We start from the raw sequence: 17,473 nt of genomic DNA on the forward strand, positions 1-17,473 counted from the left end.
CAACTCCTGACCTCAACCACATAACTTCTAACCGCAACCACACAACTGCTTACCACATCTAGTGACCACAACCACACAACTTCTGACAACCACAGAACTATTGACCACAAGCACTGACAACTACACAACTTTGGACCACAACCACACAACTTCTGACCATATCTAGGGACCACAACCACACAACTACTGACAACAACCACACTTCTGACATCTAGGGATCACAACCTTTGACCATATCCACACAACTATTGAACCACATAACTACTGATCACATAACTGACCACAACTTCTGACCACAACTTCTGACCAAATCTACTGACTGTCGATGGGAATTTAAAATCATTTCACAATTTGAATAATCAAAAAGTTAAACTTTTTAATTTTCTTTCATTACAACAACAAAAAACTTTTAAAGAGCTTTAGCGAGCCCCACAACTTTACTTGTAAAGTGACCATCTAGTTCACCCTTCCCTATCTCACCCATTAAAGTTGCACCATTTTCACAAAGCAAGCCAACCTACAAAGCTTGGTGCCATGACTGAGGAACAATGCAAACAATAAGGCCCTGGCTATCGCTTCCACTGTTTAAAAAAATAAATAAATGATGCTTTAAAATCCATTATATTTCAGAAAAGGTATTAATGGGATGCTATGTAGAATGCCTCTAGCCAAGTAATAATGATACTTCAGCATTTCAAGTAGGCTTACCCTACTACCTAGTCTCCTGAGCTTGTCGCAATTCTTGTTCTTTTGAGTTGATCGGGGTTTACTACCCATCTATTTGGCATCCAGGTCAATTTTGCATTTAAAGATACTGTAGCTTTAGCTGTGTACTCCAATACAAAAGTTGCAAACATTTAAATATCTTTAATAAAGTGACAAACATCTGTACATTAAGTTATACAAAGTAAAGTGATAAACATGAAAATAAACAAGTGATAAAAATCATTCATACATCTATGGTTCAATTTTAAGTTCTGTCCCCTCAATCATAATACAGTAGCTTTATATACACAAAAGGCACAAAGTGAACACATTTCCTGACTGTACACAACATTTTATTACCGTATTGCACCCAAAATGTGTAACTGGATCAAAACAACATTTATTCAAAACAGATGGACCAAATTTAAAACTTGTCATATCAGATTTTTTGGACAAGGAAAGGTATTGATAGCTGTTGACTAAATGCAACTGACAGCTCTACACAAATCTAGTTACAGTAGTTTTGAGCTATCGAGCGTGAACACAGAGTGTTACTCTGTCTGTATAGACATAAGCTCTAAAGCAAAGGCTGAAGAGCATAGGCACCGGTAGATAAGTGAGGAAATACAAAGGTGAGCAAAGGTGAGGAAACAATTATAAAGTGCATAAAACTGTCTTCATATCCTTTTCCTGTGGTTACCTATGAACTACTTCAAGAGTTCAAATCACACACAACAGAGTGAGTTATACAAATTGGAATGTCACAGTTCCTGTCATATTCTAAATATTTGGTAGGCTACAATCCTCCTGGGTCTATAGGAATGGGGCCTTGTTGGAAGAAGGACCAGGGAGCAATGGGGACTAGAGAGTTGGACGGACCAGGGTACATACACTACCGTTCAAAAGTTTGGGGTCACTTAAGAAATATCCTTGTTTTTGATAAATCTGCTTTTTCTTTTGTCCATTAAAATAACATCAAATTGATCAGAAAGGCAGTGTAGACATTGTTAATGTTGTAAATGACTATTGTAGCTGGAAATGGCTGATTTTGAATGGTATATCTACATAGACATACAGAGGCCCATTATCAGCAACCATCACTCCTGTGTTCCAATGACACGTTGTGTTAGCTAATCCAAGATTTTCATTTTAAAAGGCTAATTTATCATTAGAAAACCCTTTTGCAATTATGTTAGCACAGCCGAAAACTGTTGTGCTAATTAAAGAAGCAATATAACGGCATTCTTTAGACTAGTTGAGTATCTGGAGCATCAGCATTTTTGGGTTGGATTACAGGCTCAAAATGGCCAGAAACAAAGAACTCCCTTCCCAGAACAGCGCAAACTGTCTAACTAGAATAGAAAGGAACAGGGGTCATCAGAGGTGGATGAGGGGAGGAGGGTTGAGTTTTAGAGGACCTGGTAGTCTTTTCCTGATTGAGGGGCCTGAGGTGTTTCTGTGACATTCTGAGGGTAGTGGACAATGGAGCCAAGTACACCTGCAGGGAGGAAAAAGAAAACAATTTAGGAGGATGTAAAACACACCTGAGACACACACACAGCTAACTCCTGATGTTTACCTCAGCAGACACTACGCCAAACACCGTAAACACTTGAGAGATGAGACAACAGTAACACAAGAACAAACACCAGCATTGTGGTAGGAGACATGCCGATGAGTTTTAACCACACAGCAATACAGTAGAGTGGGGTTCAAGAGTCTTTCATTTTCTCCCTGGTGGTAGTGTCGATTATTCTGCATTACGGTTCTTCTAAAGCAGACTATTTGGCCATTCCCATGAGGTCACTGCTTTTGGCAACAATTGCAAGTCTGTTGTAGCCTGGCTGACGCCACTCATGTGGTACACATCGAGGGAGAGCTATGACCTACTGGTCTGGGCAGGAGTCCATTTTCTGGGGCAATTTTCACCCAGTAATTGATCGAGCTTTGATTGGCTCTCTCAAACATTTTTTTTCCCCCTGGGGGGATTAAGACCTCTCTGTGGCGGCCGGGGGTTGTACATGGGGGTATTTGAGTGAGAAAGACAGAGGCGAGCCAACCAGGTAAAAGCACAGCCCACTTCATTATCGGTGCATTGTCCCGAAAACATCAAACAGCCTTTCAAGTCAGGAGGACATCGAGTTTGGTGTCAACCAGACTAAGTCTGTTGTGCAATGTACATAGAGTACTTGCAAATATACATCACTCGTGTTAAAAGGCACAAGTGACAGACCTACAACTGGGACACAATCAGTATTTACCAAAACAGCTGTTCACAATGTTGCTCAACATGTTTGAACGGCAGCTTTCTAAATGTAGGAATGTCCAGGAAGCATGGAATCTACATAAATCACTGTCAACATAAGCATTGACACCAAACCCTGTGATCATGAATACTACCCTCGGCCCTAGGAGTCACACATTTGACAAAAAGTGAACTACCTGTGTTCGACAAACATACACACCAATGAGAGAAGCACACAGAAAGTCAGTAGCATCAGAAGATAAGGACAATGTTGCCCAGTCATGTTTACAAGGTGTGGTTTAGGAGACAGCAGTTCCCAGTCAACATACTAAACCATCTGTTAATATTGAAATTTCTATTAATTGTTCCATACTCCTGTTAACCAAGAAACCGATGGGTGTCAATGAGATGGATGTGAAAATATTTTACCTCCAGGGTGTCCTGAAACTCTGGGATCTGAAGAAAGAGAAACAAGACACATTTTCTATTGGCTCTGTTGTAGACTAGCTACATATCGTCATGGGAAACATAACTTTCAGAACTGTACAATAACGCTACGAATCGAGATGCAAAAGGAAAATATAGAATTGTATATAGAGCTTCTAAAAATGGCATTGCATGCAGTAAACTTTCTACATAGCTGACACACTGATCTAAATCTGTCATTTAAATAGAGATCATGAAAGCTATTCAGTAAATATCCCAGACTGGGCAGCAAGAGAACAACCAGTATGATATAAACTCAGCAAAAAAAGAAACGTCCCCTCACTGTCAACTGCGTTGATTTTCAGCAAACTTATGTTCATACAAAAATTTACTGAGGCGTAAACTGAACAAGTTCCACAGACATGTGACTAACATAAATGGAATAGTGTGTCCCTGAACAAAGGGGAGGGTCAAAATCAAAAGTGACAGTCAGTATCTGGTGTGGCCACCAGCTGCATTAAGTACTGCAGTGCATCTCCTCCTCATGGACGGCACCAGATTTGCCAGTTCTTGCTGTGAGATGTTACCCCACTCTTCCACCAAGGCACCTGCAAGTTCCCAGACATTTCTGGGGGGGAAATGGCCCTAGTGTAAATGTAGGTTCCGTCCCTCTCTTCGCCCCAACCTGGGCTCAAACCAGGGACCCTTGCACACATCAACAACTGACACCCCACGAAGCATCGTTACCCATCGCTCCACAAAAGCCGCGGCCCTTGCAACATAAGGGGAAACCCTACTTCAAGTCTCAGAGCAAGTGACGTCACCGATTGAAATGCTATTAGCGCGCACCACCGCTAACTAACCAGCCATTTCACATCGGTTACACTAGCCCTCACCCTCCAATCCAATAGGTCCCAGACGTGCTCAATGGGATTGAGATCCGGGCTCTTCGCTGGCCATGGCAGAACACTGACATTCCTTTCTTTGCAGGAAATCATGCACAGAACGAGCAGTATGGCTGGTAGCATCATCATGCTGGAGGGTCCTGACAGGGTGAGCCTGCATGAAGGGTACCACATGAGGGAGGAGGATGTCTTCCCTGTAACGCACAGCATTGAGATTGCCTGCAATGACAACAAACTCAGTCCGATGATGCTGTTACACACCGCTCCAGACCATGACGGACCCTCCACCTCAATCCCGCTTCAGAGTACAGGCCTCAGTGTAATGCTCATTCCTTCGACGATAAATGCGAATCCGACCATCCCCCCCTGCTGAGACAAAACAGCGACTCGTCAGTGAAGAGCACTTTTTGCTAGTCCTGTCTGGTCCAGCGACGGTGGGTTTGTGCTCATGGGCAACGTTGTTGCCGGTGATGTCTGGTGAGGACCTGCCTTACAACAGGCCTACAAGCCCTCAGTCCAGCCTCTCTCAGCCTACTGCAGACAGTCTGAGCACTGATGGAGGGATTGTGCGTTCCTGGTGTAACTCGGGCAGTTGTTGCTGCCATCCTGTACCTGTCCCGCAGGTGTGATGTTCGGATGTACCGATCCTGTGCAGATGTTGTTACACATGGTCTGCCACTGCAAGGATGATCAGCTGTCCGTGCTGTCTCCCAATAGCGCTGTCTTAGACGTCTCACAGTACGGACATTGCAATTTATTGCCCTGGTCACATCTGCAGTCCTCATGCCTCCTTGCAGCGTGCCTAAGGCACGTTCACGCAGATGAGCAGGGACCCTGGGTATCTTTCTTTTGGTGTTTTTCAGAGTCCGTAGAAAGGCCTCTTTAGTGTCCTAAGTTTTCATAACTGTGACCTTAATTGCCTACTGTCTGTAAGCTGTGTCTTAACGACCTTTCCACAGGTGCATGTTCATTAATTGTTTATGGTTCATTGAACAAGCATGGGAAACAGTGTTTAAACCCTTTACAATGAAGATCTGTGAAGTTATTTGGATTTTTACTAATTATCTTGGGTCCTGAAAAAGGGACGTTTCTTTTTTTGCTGAGTTTAGAATAGAATGAACTTTAATATCCCGGAGGGGGAAATTGTCTTCGACATACAGTACTGCTGCATACAAAATATGCTTTATAATGTCACTCACCTTGTCGATTAGCGATGAGGAAGCTTGCAATAACCACGGCAACAAAGGCCAGGCTTGCAAGCAGTGGAGCCAGGACAGTCAGCAGGGACATCCCTGCTGAAACATACAACAGGAATTCACCTGCATGACCTACTGTACTTCATAACTAGTTAAACAAGTGACTAAAGAAAGGGAACATTCTGTTGCTCGTGGCGTGTAGGCTGACGGTGTTGTTACACCTTTTATTAAACCTGACAAGCTTGACACACACACACGCTGTACATAAAACAGATGCACGCATGCATACACACTTGCCTTCTAATCTATACAATGCTCTTTCAGTGTACACTAAGCAGTGGTACCTCTATTGGTGGTGGGCTCGGAATGTGTGAGCTCCTTCATCAGTTCGGTACAGCTCTCATGGAGTTGCATCCTCTCCCTCCTCGTGCGCTCAGTGTCCCAGTCCCAAAGCTGTTTGAGTGCGAGGGCCTGTGGTACCTCAGCTGTCCAGGTGACTGTGGATTGGTCGAGAGTCAGGAAGTCACTCCCGTTGACAAGGAGCTGGTCGGTCAAATGCACCACTCGAAATCCATTCAGTTTGCATTCACGCACACGCAGGTACTGGTAAGTAGGATTTTCTGGACAGTGAAGGAAAAAGGGAAAGGAATGGTAAAGGATGAATGTATGCTTTATACAATATACACACATACATGCAAACATACATATATGATTGTATTCCTTGTCAGTCAAGGAGGTAGATTTGTCCTGCCCTATCTCAGGTAACTGCTATTGTGCCCTTGAGCAAGGCACCTGTACAGAGGGAAATGTAGTTTTATACTGGATATTCAGTGAATATTCAGTAACCTCGTCAATAGCTATTGAAGCAAGCAAGCCATGACTATGAAGATGGTATTTTGTTAATCAGGGGTGGATGGAGAACAATCCACACTTAAAAATAGATTTAGGATTTCAAAAAAAAAAAAAAAATTATATATAATATATATTAAAAAAAATTGCTCTTACATGACATAGAATTTTGTTATCAATGTTCATAAACTTCAATTAATCTACTCAGTCTGCAACCCAGAGTTTGTAAAGTTCTGGTTTAAATGAAACAGACAGAATTCCCAGCTTACAATAGTCAAATCAATGTTTATTCACGAGGGCACTCTGAAGTCCATTATACAAAGACATCCATTTTATAGTTCACTCCTTACTTACGCACATACATCCACACAAACACTAAGGAGAGTTATCTTCTTCCCCAGAACTCTCACCACTGTATATCACTACCCAGCCGACAGTTCCATTCCTCTGAGATTAGGGAAACCTTGAGGGGTACTCCCTCTCAAATCATAAACTCTCAGAGTTCTAGCTAGATCGGCTCAAACGCAGTTTAATGGTTCTCGGTGTTTTCTTAAACACACACACCTCTCTTTCCCAGTCCAACCTAGTTAGACTTAAGTTTAACATTTTAATTATTCATTATACATGCTACATAAACTATATCACTAATAGTTAGGTTTCAGGGTAGAATTATTTAATCATTATCTTTAAAACATAAATTATTTTATCACTATAACAATTATATATTCTGAGTCAGGGGAGGCGGACAAAAATCCACTGTTGATGTATTTATTTTTAATTTAGATATTTCTTCCTTTCAATAGCTCTTACACCCCCCCCCAAAAAAAAAAAATCTGGATTTTGTCCATCCTTCCCTGATTCAAAGTATATAATTGTTATAGTCATGGCACGCTCGTGTAAGAGCTATTGAAGACCGAAACCCCCTCCCCCCAAAAAACACTACATTTCGACAACAAAAAAGCTGTGCATTTGTCCATCCTCCCTCGATTCAGAATATATCATTTTCATAGTTATGGCACGCTTTGTGTATGAGCAAATGAAGATAGAAATCCGAAATCAAATATATTTTTTCCCCATCCACCACTGATTCAGAATATACCATGTTCATAGTCATGGCATGCTTTGGCTCAATATTGATGCGAGAATATCAGAATGTTTTGTAATTGATCAAACCACTTGAATTATATTTGACGATTTCCAATGAACAAGCTAGCTATCGAAAAGTTTCAGCGTGTGTAGTTGAGTTAGCTTGCTAACGTCTTCATAGCTAGCAGCATGGAATCAGGACAAAACCAAACTGTTGCTGAGATAATGGATGTTGAAACTTCCAAGGAGAAAAGAGGCATTGTTGAAACACACTCATATGCTTGCAGTGTAAAAAAAAAAAGGGAGGGGGGTGAATGTGATTCATACCCGAATACCCCAACCAAGGAGCAACTTCCAAAGAAGCTGAGAAGTGAACCATCAATGAGCCAGCTACAGGACAACATCGTCCGCATCCTCACGGCTAAAATCAAAGAGAGCGCAGATCACATCATGAATTTGGTGAAAATCAACACTATCAGTATCGTTAACCTGAAAAAAATCAATTGATTTCAATGCTGAGGAAGTAAAAACTCTGAAGCAGCAGAACGCAACATTGAACATTCAGGTTGCAAAGCAGGAGAAGAAACTCCCTGAAATGGAGTCAAAGGTAAACGAGAATGACCGGTATAGTCGGGAGATGGAATCTTAGAATTTATGGAATAGAATAATCTGACGAGAACATCAAAAGCAAGAATGAAGGACATTTGCAGGGCCAATAGTCCCAGAGGAGTGAAATGTTGTTGCAGGTTCTCTGGATGTAGTGCACCGCCTGGGTAGGCTGAGAGATGGGGAAAACAACCAGCCAACACGACTAGTGATCATAAGATTCATCTCCAGGACAGCGAGGGATATGACATGGAAAAGTGCAAAGGAAAATGACTATTTAATGTAGAACAACCTGCATATTTATCTAAAAGGCAACTTTAAGGGTCATATATTGAGTCATGAAGCAGACAATACAGGGATATGGATTATACTATTAGTAGATGTCAACCACCTTCAACTCAATGTTGTAAATACTTCTGCTTCCAATAACAAGTCAAGTAACTGTATTCTATTTAGTAAAATGATGTCTACATTTCCATTGGGATGGAGATTTTAATACAGTATTACATGATAATCTAGATAGATGGCCTCCTAAGGATATCAATTCTGTTTGTGAGATAAGGAATATATGCCTAAGGTTAGGTGTTCTAGATATTTGGAGACATAAGAAACCCAGATAAGATTATGTTTACATGAAGTACCGAAGATTTATCTATACAATCCTGTATTGATTTCTGCCTGATATCTGAAGATATGGCTGTAAAGGTTGATAAAAATCGATGGTTCAATAGAGACTAACAGACCACAAAGGGATCTCAATAAAGATAAATATGCATGGTTTGTCAACAACAAAAAAGTTAGCAAAGGTTACTGGAAAATGAACAAGACTTTACTTGAGAATTAAGTATTTAAGAAGGAAGTAGTAGGAACTATTGATAAATACTGGAATTGTGCCTGTGTTATGAATAAGTTTGGAAGTTACTGGGAGCTAATGAAATTTGATTTAAGGCTTTTGATTTAAGGCTTTTGGCTATTTCAATGGGGAAAGAAATTGCTTGTGCCTAGAGAGAAAATATTTTGACATCATAAAGGGAATAATGGATTATACTAAAAAAAAACTGAACTAACTAATCAGGAATTACTGGAGCTATCATCATTGCAAATGCAGTTAGACTCTATCTACGAGGAAAAGGCCCGGGGAGCGTTTGTAAGATAAAGACGAAAATGGATGGGAGAGAAATACAAAATATTTATTTAATTTAGAAAAAAGGGCAGGCGAAAAGATTTCCATATGTAAATTAATGATTAATAATACTCCCAATGAAAATCCAAAAGAAATCTCTCAGCATGTTGCCCAGTTTTATCAGAATCTGTATACATCAGCCCAGCCAACTTCCAATATAGATCTTTTCTTAGACAATGTAGCAAACATTGCTAAGAAGATAGATAATGATTTCAGGGATTTTTGTGATGAGTTATCTGAAATTGAGATAAGGCTTTTAATACAAATACAGTCTTAAGGACAATAGGTCCCCTGGAAATGATGGTTTAATAAGCGAGTTTTATAAAGCATTCAATGATAAATTGATTCCTTTCATTCTTGCTATGTTCCAAGAATCAATAGAAAAAGGGGAGATACCGGCTTCGTTAAAGCAAGGTGTAATTACTTTGATTCCCAGACCTAATAAGGATACTCTTTATATAGACAACTGGAGACCCATTAGCCTGTTGAATAATGGGAAATTATTTGCCCTTGTATTTGCTAAGAGGTTGAAACAAGGCTTGCATCATATAATTGATGAAGAACAATCTGGTTTTATGCACGGTCGACACATTAGTAATAACATCAGGTTGATCTTAGATATGATTGACTATAATGACCTCATCATTGATGATAGTTCTTATGTTTGTTGATTTTTATTAAGCTTTTGACACTGTAGAACATGAGTTTATGTTCAAAGCAATGTTTTTTGGGGGTTTGGTGACTTTTTTTTTTAAAGCAGTCCAAACTTTATATAGTGGTTGTACTAGCTCTGTAAAATTAGCTCGCGGGACATCCCAAATATTTGATATTGGCCGTGGCATTAGGCAGAGCTGCCCAATTAGTCCATTTTTATTGGTTACTCAAATGATGGCTCTTCATATCAAGAAAGGCCATTTTCGAGTTGTTTCAGCACTTGGTAATGAATTTAATCTATGTCATCTGGCTGATGATACCACCATATTTTTAAGAGACAGGAATGAGGTTTCTAAAGCAGTTTCCTGCATTGAAGACTTTTCCTTAGTTTCGTGTTTGAAAATGAATATCAATAAGTCAGTCTTATTTCCACTCAAGGATTGTGTTTTACAGGAAGTATATGGTATCTTATCTTGGAATTTTTATATGCAAAGATGAAAAACAAAGGAGTGAATTAATCTTTAACCGCATTATTGAGAAAAACAAAGAAGAAATTGAACCTCTGGTTGCTGAGAGATATTTCGTTATACCGTCGGGTTTTATTGTCCAAAGCTGAAGGGTTATCCAGATCGGTTTATGTCTTATCACTTGAATTATCCCCTAAAATTGTAAAGGACTTAGATAAGAATCTTTAGAATTTTATTTGAAGGAACAAGCCTCACTATCTACGGAAAGATACGCTCACTAATACCCAAGAGCAAGGAGGTCTTGATGTTTTAGATTTCAATACTCCAAATAATACTTTTAAAATACAATTGGATTCTGAAGTATATTAAGAACCAGAACAGTATTTGGAATGTCTTCCCTAAGTATTTATTTGACTCCGTTGGTGGTTTAGAATTTTTGCTTCGATGTAATTTTGATATTGGTAAAATCCCAGTAAAATTGGCCAAATTCCATAAGCGTCACATCCTGACCAGTATAGAGAATATTTTGTTATTGTAGTTTGGTCAGGACGTGGCAGAGGGTAGTTGATTTATGTATTACGGGGTTTTTTGGTCACTGGTCTATGTGTATATTCTAAGGTAGTTTTTCAATGTGTAGGTTGGGTGCTGGACTCTCAGTTGGAGGCAGGCGTTTCTAGTTGCCTCTGATTGGGAGTCCTATAAATAGGTGTGTGTTTTGTTTGTCACTTGTGGGTAGTTGTTTGAGAGCACTGCTTTTGTTGAGCCTGCTACTCTGTTCCTGTCGTTTGTTTATTGTTTTTCCGTGGTGTTCTCATTGTTATAATAAATATGTTGAGCACGCAACCCGCTGCGCCTTGGTCCCATTCTCTCTTCCACGACAGCTGTGACAATAAGCAGGCAATTGTAGCTTGGATGTTTGTGTATAAACACATTTTTACCCCGTCACAGATACTTTATATGGAACAACAAAGATATATGATATTAAAATAAGTCTATTTTTTTCCATAACTGATTTGAGAATAAAATGATTTTGGTTGGTCAGTTACTGAATGAGGATGGATATCTATTCTCATATGGGGAATTTGAGAAGTTTAAAATTTAAATAACCCCGAAAGAATATGCTATTGTTTTTGATGTGACTCCAAGGGGGGGGGGTTGTATCTCTTTTAAAATTGCTCTATGGTTGATGTAAGTAACATAGATTTACATGAAAATATATTCATTGGCAATATTAACATCAAAGATAAATGTAGTAATAAACAGAGTAGGAATATTGTTTGTGGTACTACAATTCCCTCAGCAAGATTCTTTTTGTCAAATATCTATGGTGATATACAATGGGGGAAAGCATGGAAAATTGCTAAAAAATATTGCATCAGTAACAAGGTAAAGGATGTTTAATTTAAAATGTTACATAGAATTTATCTTGTGAAACATGTTTTGGAAAGATTCAAGCTGAATATTGACTATAAATGTGATTTCTGTGGAATGGAGAAGGAGACCATTTTGCATTTGTTTTTTTACCTGTATTTATAGCAGAATGTTTTGGATTGACATACAGAATTTTGTTACAAAACAATAGGATCGTTTGTACTATTTAATGGTTTTGATATGATTTATTTCAGAAATTCTGACGTAGATAAAGATGTAGTATATTTAATATAACTGCTAATAATACTAGGTAAATTTCATATTCAAATGGTCTAATTCAAAACCAAAAATGTTTCACTTTATAAATGAATTTAACAATATGACACTACTTTAACTAACATTAAACACAAAAAGGCAATTAAAACTTGTTGTATTATTAATGAATATGATTTGTTTGTTTAGGATTCCTGCCAATGTAAATAGTTTGTATGTATGCTTGTTTGCATGTGACAATTCCTCTTTTGTTTGTTGATATTTGTTAATAAATTAAAATAAATAAAGAATATCCACCGAATATCCAATATACAACACATTTTACGGTGGCAACTGTGCTCTCGAAATGTTTGCTGTGTGTTTGTGTACTTATTAGTGTGTTGCAGTAGGTTCAGGCATGCATTAGGCCTACTTGTTATGGTGTTGGTGACATTTTCTTCCATCTCGAACGCCTGTTGAAAAGACTCGCTGTCGTTGCCCAGCAGTACAGCACGGAGAATGCCACTGACGTATTTCCCGCAGCTGGAGAGAGGTGCTCCGTTGACCAAGACCTGCTCGACGGTGTCCATCTCGCCGACCACTCCCGACCGCTGGAACAGAATGACCGTGTCTGCAACAAAACACATCAACAAATCTAAATTAGTTTGTTCTTAATAGCCTAATATTCATAACACAATGGTGTAGAATGTTGTGCGTAAAATGAACAAATTGTACATGGGAATGAAAAAAGTAAGCAATGTTTATCACTTACCAATTGGAAGACCCCAATTTAACTTGAAAAACAGAATGAATGTAAGTGGAAGTCGCATCTTTGCACTATGTGAGAACTGGCTTTGGAAATGATGTACTGTAGTCTAAAATAACCTCCAAGACGTAAACCAATTGTAATAGATTATATATCAATAGAAAGAACTCGTTCGTGTTCTCCTCTCCAATATCAAACAGGTAGAATGATAAATAGATGAAGGGCAGAGCGGTTATCAATCAAACGTCCATAGCTTAGTGCGTAGTCTCTAAATTTGTTGCTATAAGTAGTCCGTCCTTATGTTGTCTTTTAAATGCGTAGCTAGCCTACTAAGATTTTCAGTAGTGTTGATGTGATTGGCTGGTGGTAGGCGGTTCCGTTAGGGGAGGAGCTTGCAACTGCAACAACCTGTACTGCCCTGCCAAGCAAAAGAGCAGTAACTGTGCATCTGGTCAAAAAAAAATGTTATTTACTTTTTTTCATACATTAAATACATGCTTTATCATGTGGACAAACATCCCGCCTCCATTGTGTTGTGGTATGGAGAAAATGGGGGGGGGGGGGGGGGGTCATGTTTTTAGGAACTGCAAAAAGTTAAGGTGAAACCAAGGAAAAAGGCAGTAACTGTCATCACACATCAGTAACTGCCTTTTACCTTGGTTTCACTGAGCTTTGTGCTGCAGGGTCTACGGTTGACCTTGGTATTATTTATTGTTCTTCGCTGATACAAATATGAAACTATATGACACTGACAGCCGCATACAAAAACATATTAACACAAGTTTGTGTTAAAAACAATCGTCATGGAAACGTATTCCAGTGGGTGTACCAAGCAAGAAGGCAGTAACTGCCCGTCTAGGGACAAAGGTCATGTCAGAGGTCAGGGTCAATATGAATAAAAAATAACTTCATAGTAAGACAACAGATAACCATATCTCCAATGATCTGCCTACAATTCATTTGGCTGGACAATAAAAACACTTTGAAGTCATTTTTCTCAGTTTCACTTTATGAGCAGTTACTGCTCTTTTGCTTGGCAAGGCAGTGCTGGCTACATAACACAATCCTATTCAGATTAAAAGGACAGCTACCTCATAGGAGTGAGGCCTTAGGGACAATCAGATAGACAAACAGACATATACATATTCCAATTACAGTTATAAATGACCCTGAAATGTTTTCCTCTTGTAACTTGTTTTTAGTTAGTTTTGAGATAATCTAGATACTGTAGGTTATAGAAAGTACATTTTGACATCCAGTTGGTGTCTAAAAGTGGAACATTTTCTAACAAATGTCTCTAATTTGAATGATGAGAAATGTGCATATTTATTAAGTAACCATAGCTCCTCTTAGGCTACTAACAGTACAGAATAGTTTGTTTCTGGATGTTCTTGTCATTGTTACCAGATATTAGACATACGACAGCAAAGGACTATGAATGCTATGTCCATATATATATCTTTCTCTGTTACAGAGGTGGATGTTTTCAAACATCCGGACTCTATGAGTACAAACAACATTAGAGAAGAGAGGAGATGTGTAGAGTTCAGTCTATCTGTGTCTGACTCAGATGAACACAACAAGGAAGATAGTGTCTGTGACTTCCTCTATCAAACCACCACAGTGGCTACAGTTTGTTGTGTGTGTGTGTGTGTGTGTGTGTGTGTGTGTGTGTGTGTGTGTGTGTGTGTATGTTCTTGTGGTTGTTACCAGATATTAGTCAGATATTGTTACCAGATAGGCATTTGGCAGGACAGGAGTATGAATGCTAAGTCCATATACATTATGTATCTTTCTCTGTTCCAGAAGTGGATGTTTTCAAACAGCATGACTCTATGGATACAAACAGAACTAGAGCACAAGTGAGATGTGTAGAGTCCAGTCTGCCTGTGTCTGACTAATTGGGTCAACAAGAATGAAAAAGGAGGACACACATTTTTTATATACAGTGGGGGAAAAAAGTATTTGATCCCCTGCTGATTTTGTACCTTTGCCCACTTACAAAGAAATGATCAGTCTATAAATTTAATAGTAGGTTTATTTGAACAGTGAGAGACAGAATAACAACAAAAAAATCCAGAAAAACAGATGTAAAATTTTTTATAAAATGATTTGCATTTTAATGAGGGAAATAAGTAATTGACCCCTCTGCAAAACATGACTTAGTACTTGGTGGCAAAACCCTTGTTGGCAATCACAGAGGTCAGATGTTTCTTGTAGTTGGCCACCAGGTTTGCACACATCTCAGGAGGGATTTTGTCCCACTCCTCTTTGCAGATCTTCTCCAAGACATTAAGGTTTCGAGGCTGACATTTGGCAACTCAAACCTTCAGCTCCCTCCACAGATTTTCTATGGGATTAAGGTCTGGAGACTGGCTAGGCCACTCCAGGACCTTAATGTGCTTCTTCTTGAGCCACTCCTTTGTTGCCTTGGCTGTGTGTTTTGGGTCATTGTCATGCTGGAATACCCATCCACGGCCCATTTTCAATGCCCTAGCTGAGGGAAGGAGGTTCTCACCCAAGATTTGACGGTACATGGCCCCGTCCATCGTCCCTTTGATGCGGTGAAGTTGTCCTGTCCCCTTAGCAGAAAAACACCCCCAAGGCATAATGTTTCCACCTCCATGTTTGACGGTGGAGATGGTGTTCTTGGGGTCATAGGCAGCATTCCTCCTCCTCCAAACACGGCGAGTTGAGTTGATGTCAAAGAGTTACATTTTGGTCTCATCTGACCACAACACTTTCACCAGTTGTCCTCTGAGTCATTCAGATGTTCATTGGCAAACTTCAGACGGGCCTGTATATGTATTCTTGAGCAGGGGGACCTTGTGGGCGCTACAGGATTTCAGTCCTTCACGACGTAGTGTGTTACCAATTGTTTTCTTGGTGACAATGGTCCCATCTGCCTTGAGATAATTGACAAGATCCTCCCGTGTAGTTCTGGGCTGATTCCTCACCGTTCTCATGATCATTGCAACTCCACGAGGTGAGATCTTGCATGGAGCCCCAGGCCGAGGGATATTGACAGTTCTTTTATGTTTCTTCCATTTGCGTATAATTGCACCAAATGTTGTCACCTTCTCACCAAGCTGCTTGGCGATGGTCTTGTAGCCCATTCCAGCCTTGTGTAGGTCTACAATCTTGTCCCTGACATCCTTGGAGAGCTCTTTGGTCTTGGCCATGGTGGAGAGTTTGGAATCTGATTGATTGATTGTTTCTTTGGACAGGTGTCTTTTTTACAGGTAACAAGCTGCGGTTAGGAGCACTCCCTTTAACCTCTATGGGCTAGGTGGGATGTGACCGTCCCATTCTATTCAACAGCCAGTGGAACAGCGTGGCGCGAAATACAAAAACCTCAAAAATGCAATAATTTCAATTTTTCAAACATACGACTATTTTACACAATTTTAAAGATAAGACTCTCGTTAATCTAACCACATTGTCCGATTTCAAAACGGCTTTACAGCGAAAGCAAAACATTAGATTATGTTAGGAGAGTACATAGCCAAAAATAATCACACAGCCATTTTCCAAGCAAGCATATATGTCACAAAACCCCAAAACACAGCTAAATGAAGCACTAACCTTTGATGATCTTCATCAGATGACACTCCTAGGACATTATGTTATACAATACATGCATGTTTTGTTCAATCAAGTTCATATTTATATCAAAAAACAGCTTTTTACATTGGCGTGTGATGTTCAGAAAATGTTCAGAAAATGAAAACTTCCGGTGAATTTACTAAATTACTCATCATAAATGTTGACAAAATACATAACAATTATTTTAAGAATTATAGATACAGAACTCCTTTATGCAATCGCTATGTCAGATTTTAAAATAGCTTTTCGGCGAAAGCACATTTTGCAATATTCTGAGTACATAGCTCAGCCATCACGGTGAGCTATTCAGACACCCGCCAAGTTCGAGCAACACTAAACTCAGAATTAGTATTAGAAAAATTGTATTACCTTTGCTGATCTTCATCAGAATGCACTCCCAGGACTGCTACTTCCACAATACATTTTGTTTTTGTTCCAAATAATCCATAGTTATGTCCAAATACCTCCGTTTTGTTCGTGCGTTCAGGTTACTATCCAAAGGGTAACGCGCGAGCGCATTTCGAGACAAAAAAAATCAAAATGTTCCATTACCGTACTTAGAAGCATGTCAAACGCTGTTTAAAATCAATTTTTATGGTCTTTTTCTCGTAAAATAGAGATAATATTCCAACAGGACAATAGTGTATTCATTCAAAGAGGAAAAGAAAAAACAGCGTGGTCTCGTGAACGAGCATATCCAATCTCTTTGTCACCAGGCAGACCACTGAGAAATTGAGCTACTATACTCTGCCCAGAGACAGGAGACGCCTCAATCCGCTTTCTGAAGGCTTTAGAGAGCCAATGGAAGCCTTAGAAAGTGCTACGTAACCCCACAGATACTGTAGTTTCGATAGAGAATCAAAAGAAGAACTACAAATTCTCAGACAGGCCACTTCCTGCTTGGATTTTTCTCAGGTTTTTGCCTGCCATATGAGTTCTGTTATACTCACAGACAACATTCAAACAGTTTTAGAAACTTCAGAGTATTCTCTATCCAAATCTACTAATAATATGCATATTCTCATTTTTGGGCAAGAGTAGTAACCAGTTTAAATCGGGTACGTTTTTCATCCGGCCGTGAAAATACTGCCCCCTAGCCCAGACAGGTTAAGAGTGTGCTCCTAATCTCAGCTCGCTACCTGTATAAAAGACACCT

At 39.5% G+C, this 17,473-nt stretch overlaps 1 protein-coding gene across 2 annotated transcripts; it reads right to left on the reverse strand.

Moving 5' to 3' along the window:
- Positions 1 to 852: 852 nt before the first annotated feature.
- On the reverse strand, positions 853 to 13,124 carry si:dkeyp-13a3.10 (uncharacterized). 2 transcript variants are annotated; one of them, XM_014139621.2, is made up of 6 exons: positions 12,718 to 13,124; positions 12,379 to 12,576; positions 5,822 to 6,097; positions 5,481 to 5,573; positions 3,380 to 3,406; positions 853 to 2,203 (listed from the first exon to the last, which is right to left on the reverse strand). In XM_014139621.2, the coding sequence occupies exons 1-6, from the start codon at positions 12,773 to 12,775 to the stop codon at positions 2,115 to 2,117; spliced, it is 741 nt and encodes a 246-aa protein (XP_013995096.1). In that variant the 5' UTR covers positions 12,776 to 13,124; the 3' UTR covers positions 853 to 2,114. The 2 variants fall into 2 exon arrangements, with proteins under 2 accessions (XP_013995096.1, XP_013995094.1); XM_014139619.2 differs by having other exon boundaries at positions 5,481 to 5,576; positions 12,718 to 13,119.
- Positions 13,125 to 17,473: the final 4,349 nt, after the last annotated feature.

Source organism: Salmo salar, chromosome ssa14, assembly GCF_905237065.1.
Source record: "Salmo salar chromosome ssa14, Ssal_v3.1, whole genome shotgun sequence".
NCBI lineage: Eukaryota > Metazoa > Chordata > Actinopteri > Salmoniformes > Salmonidae > Salmo > Salmo salar.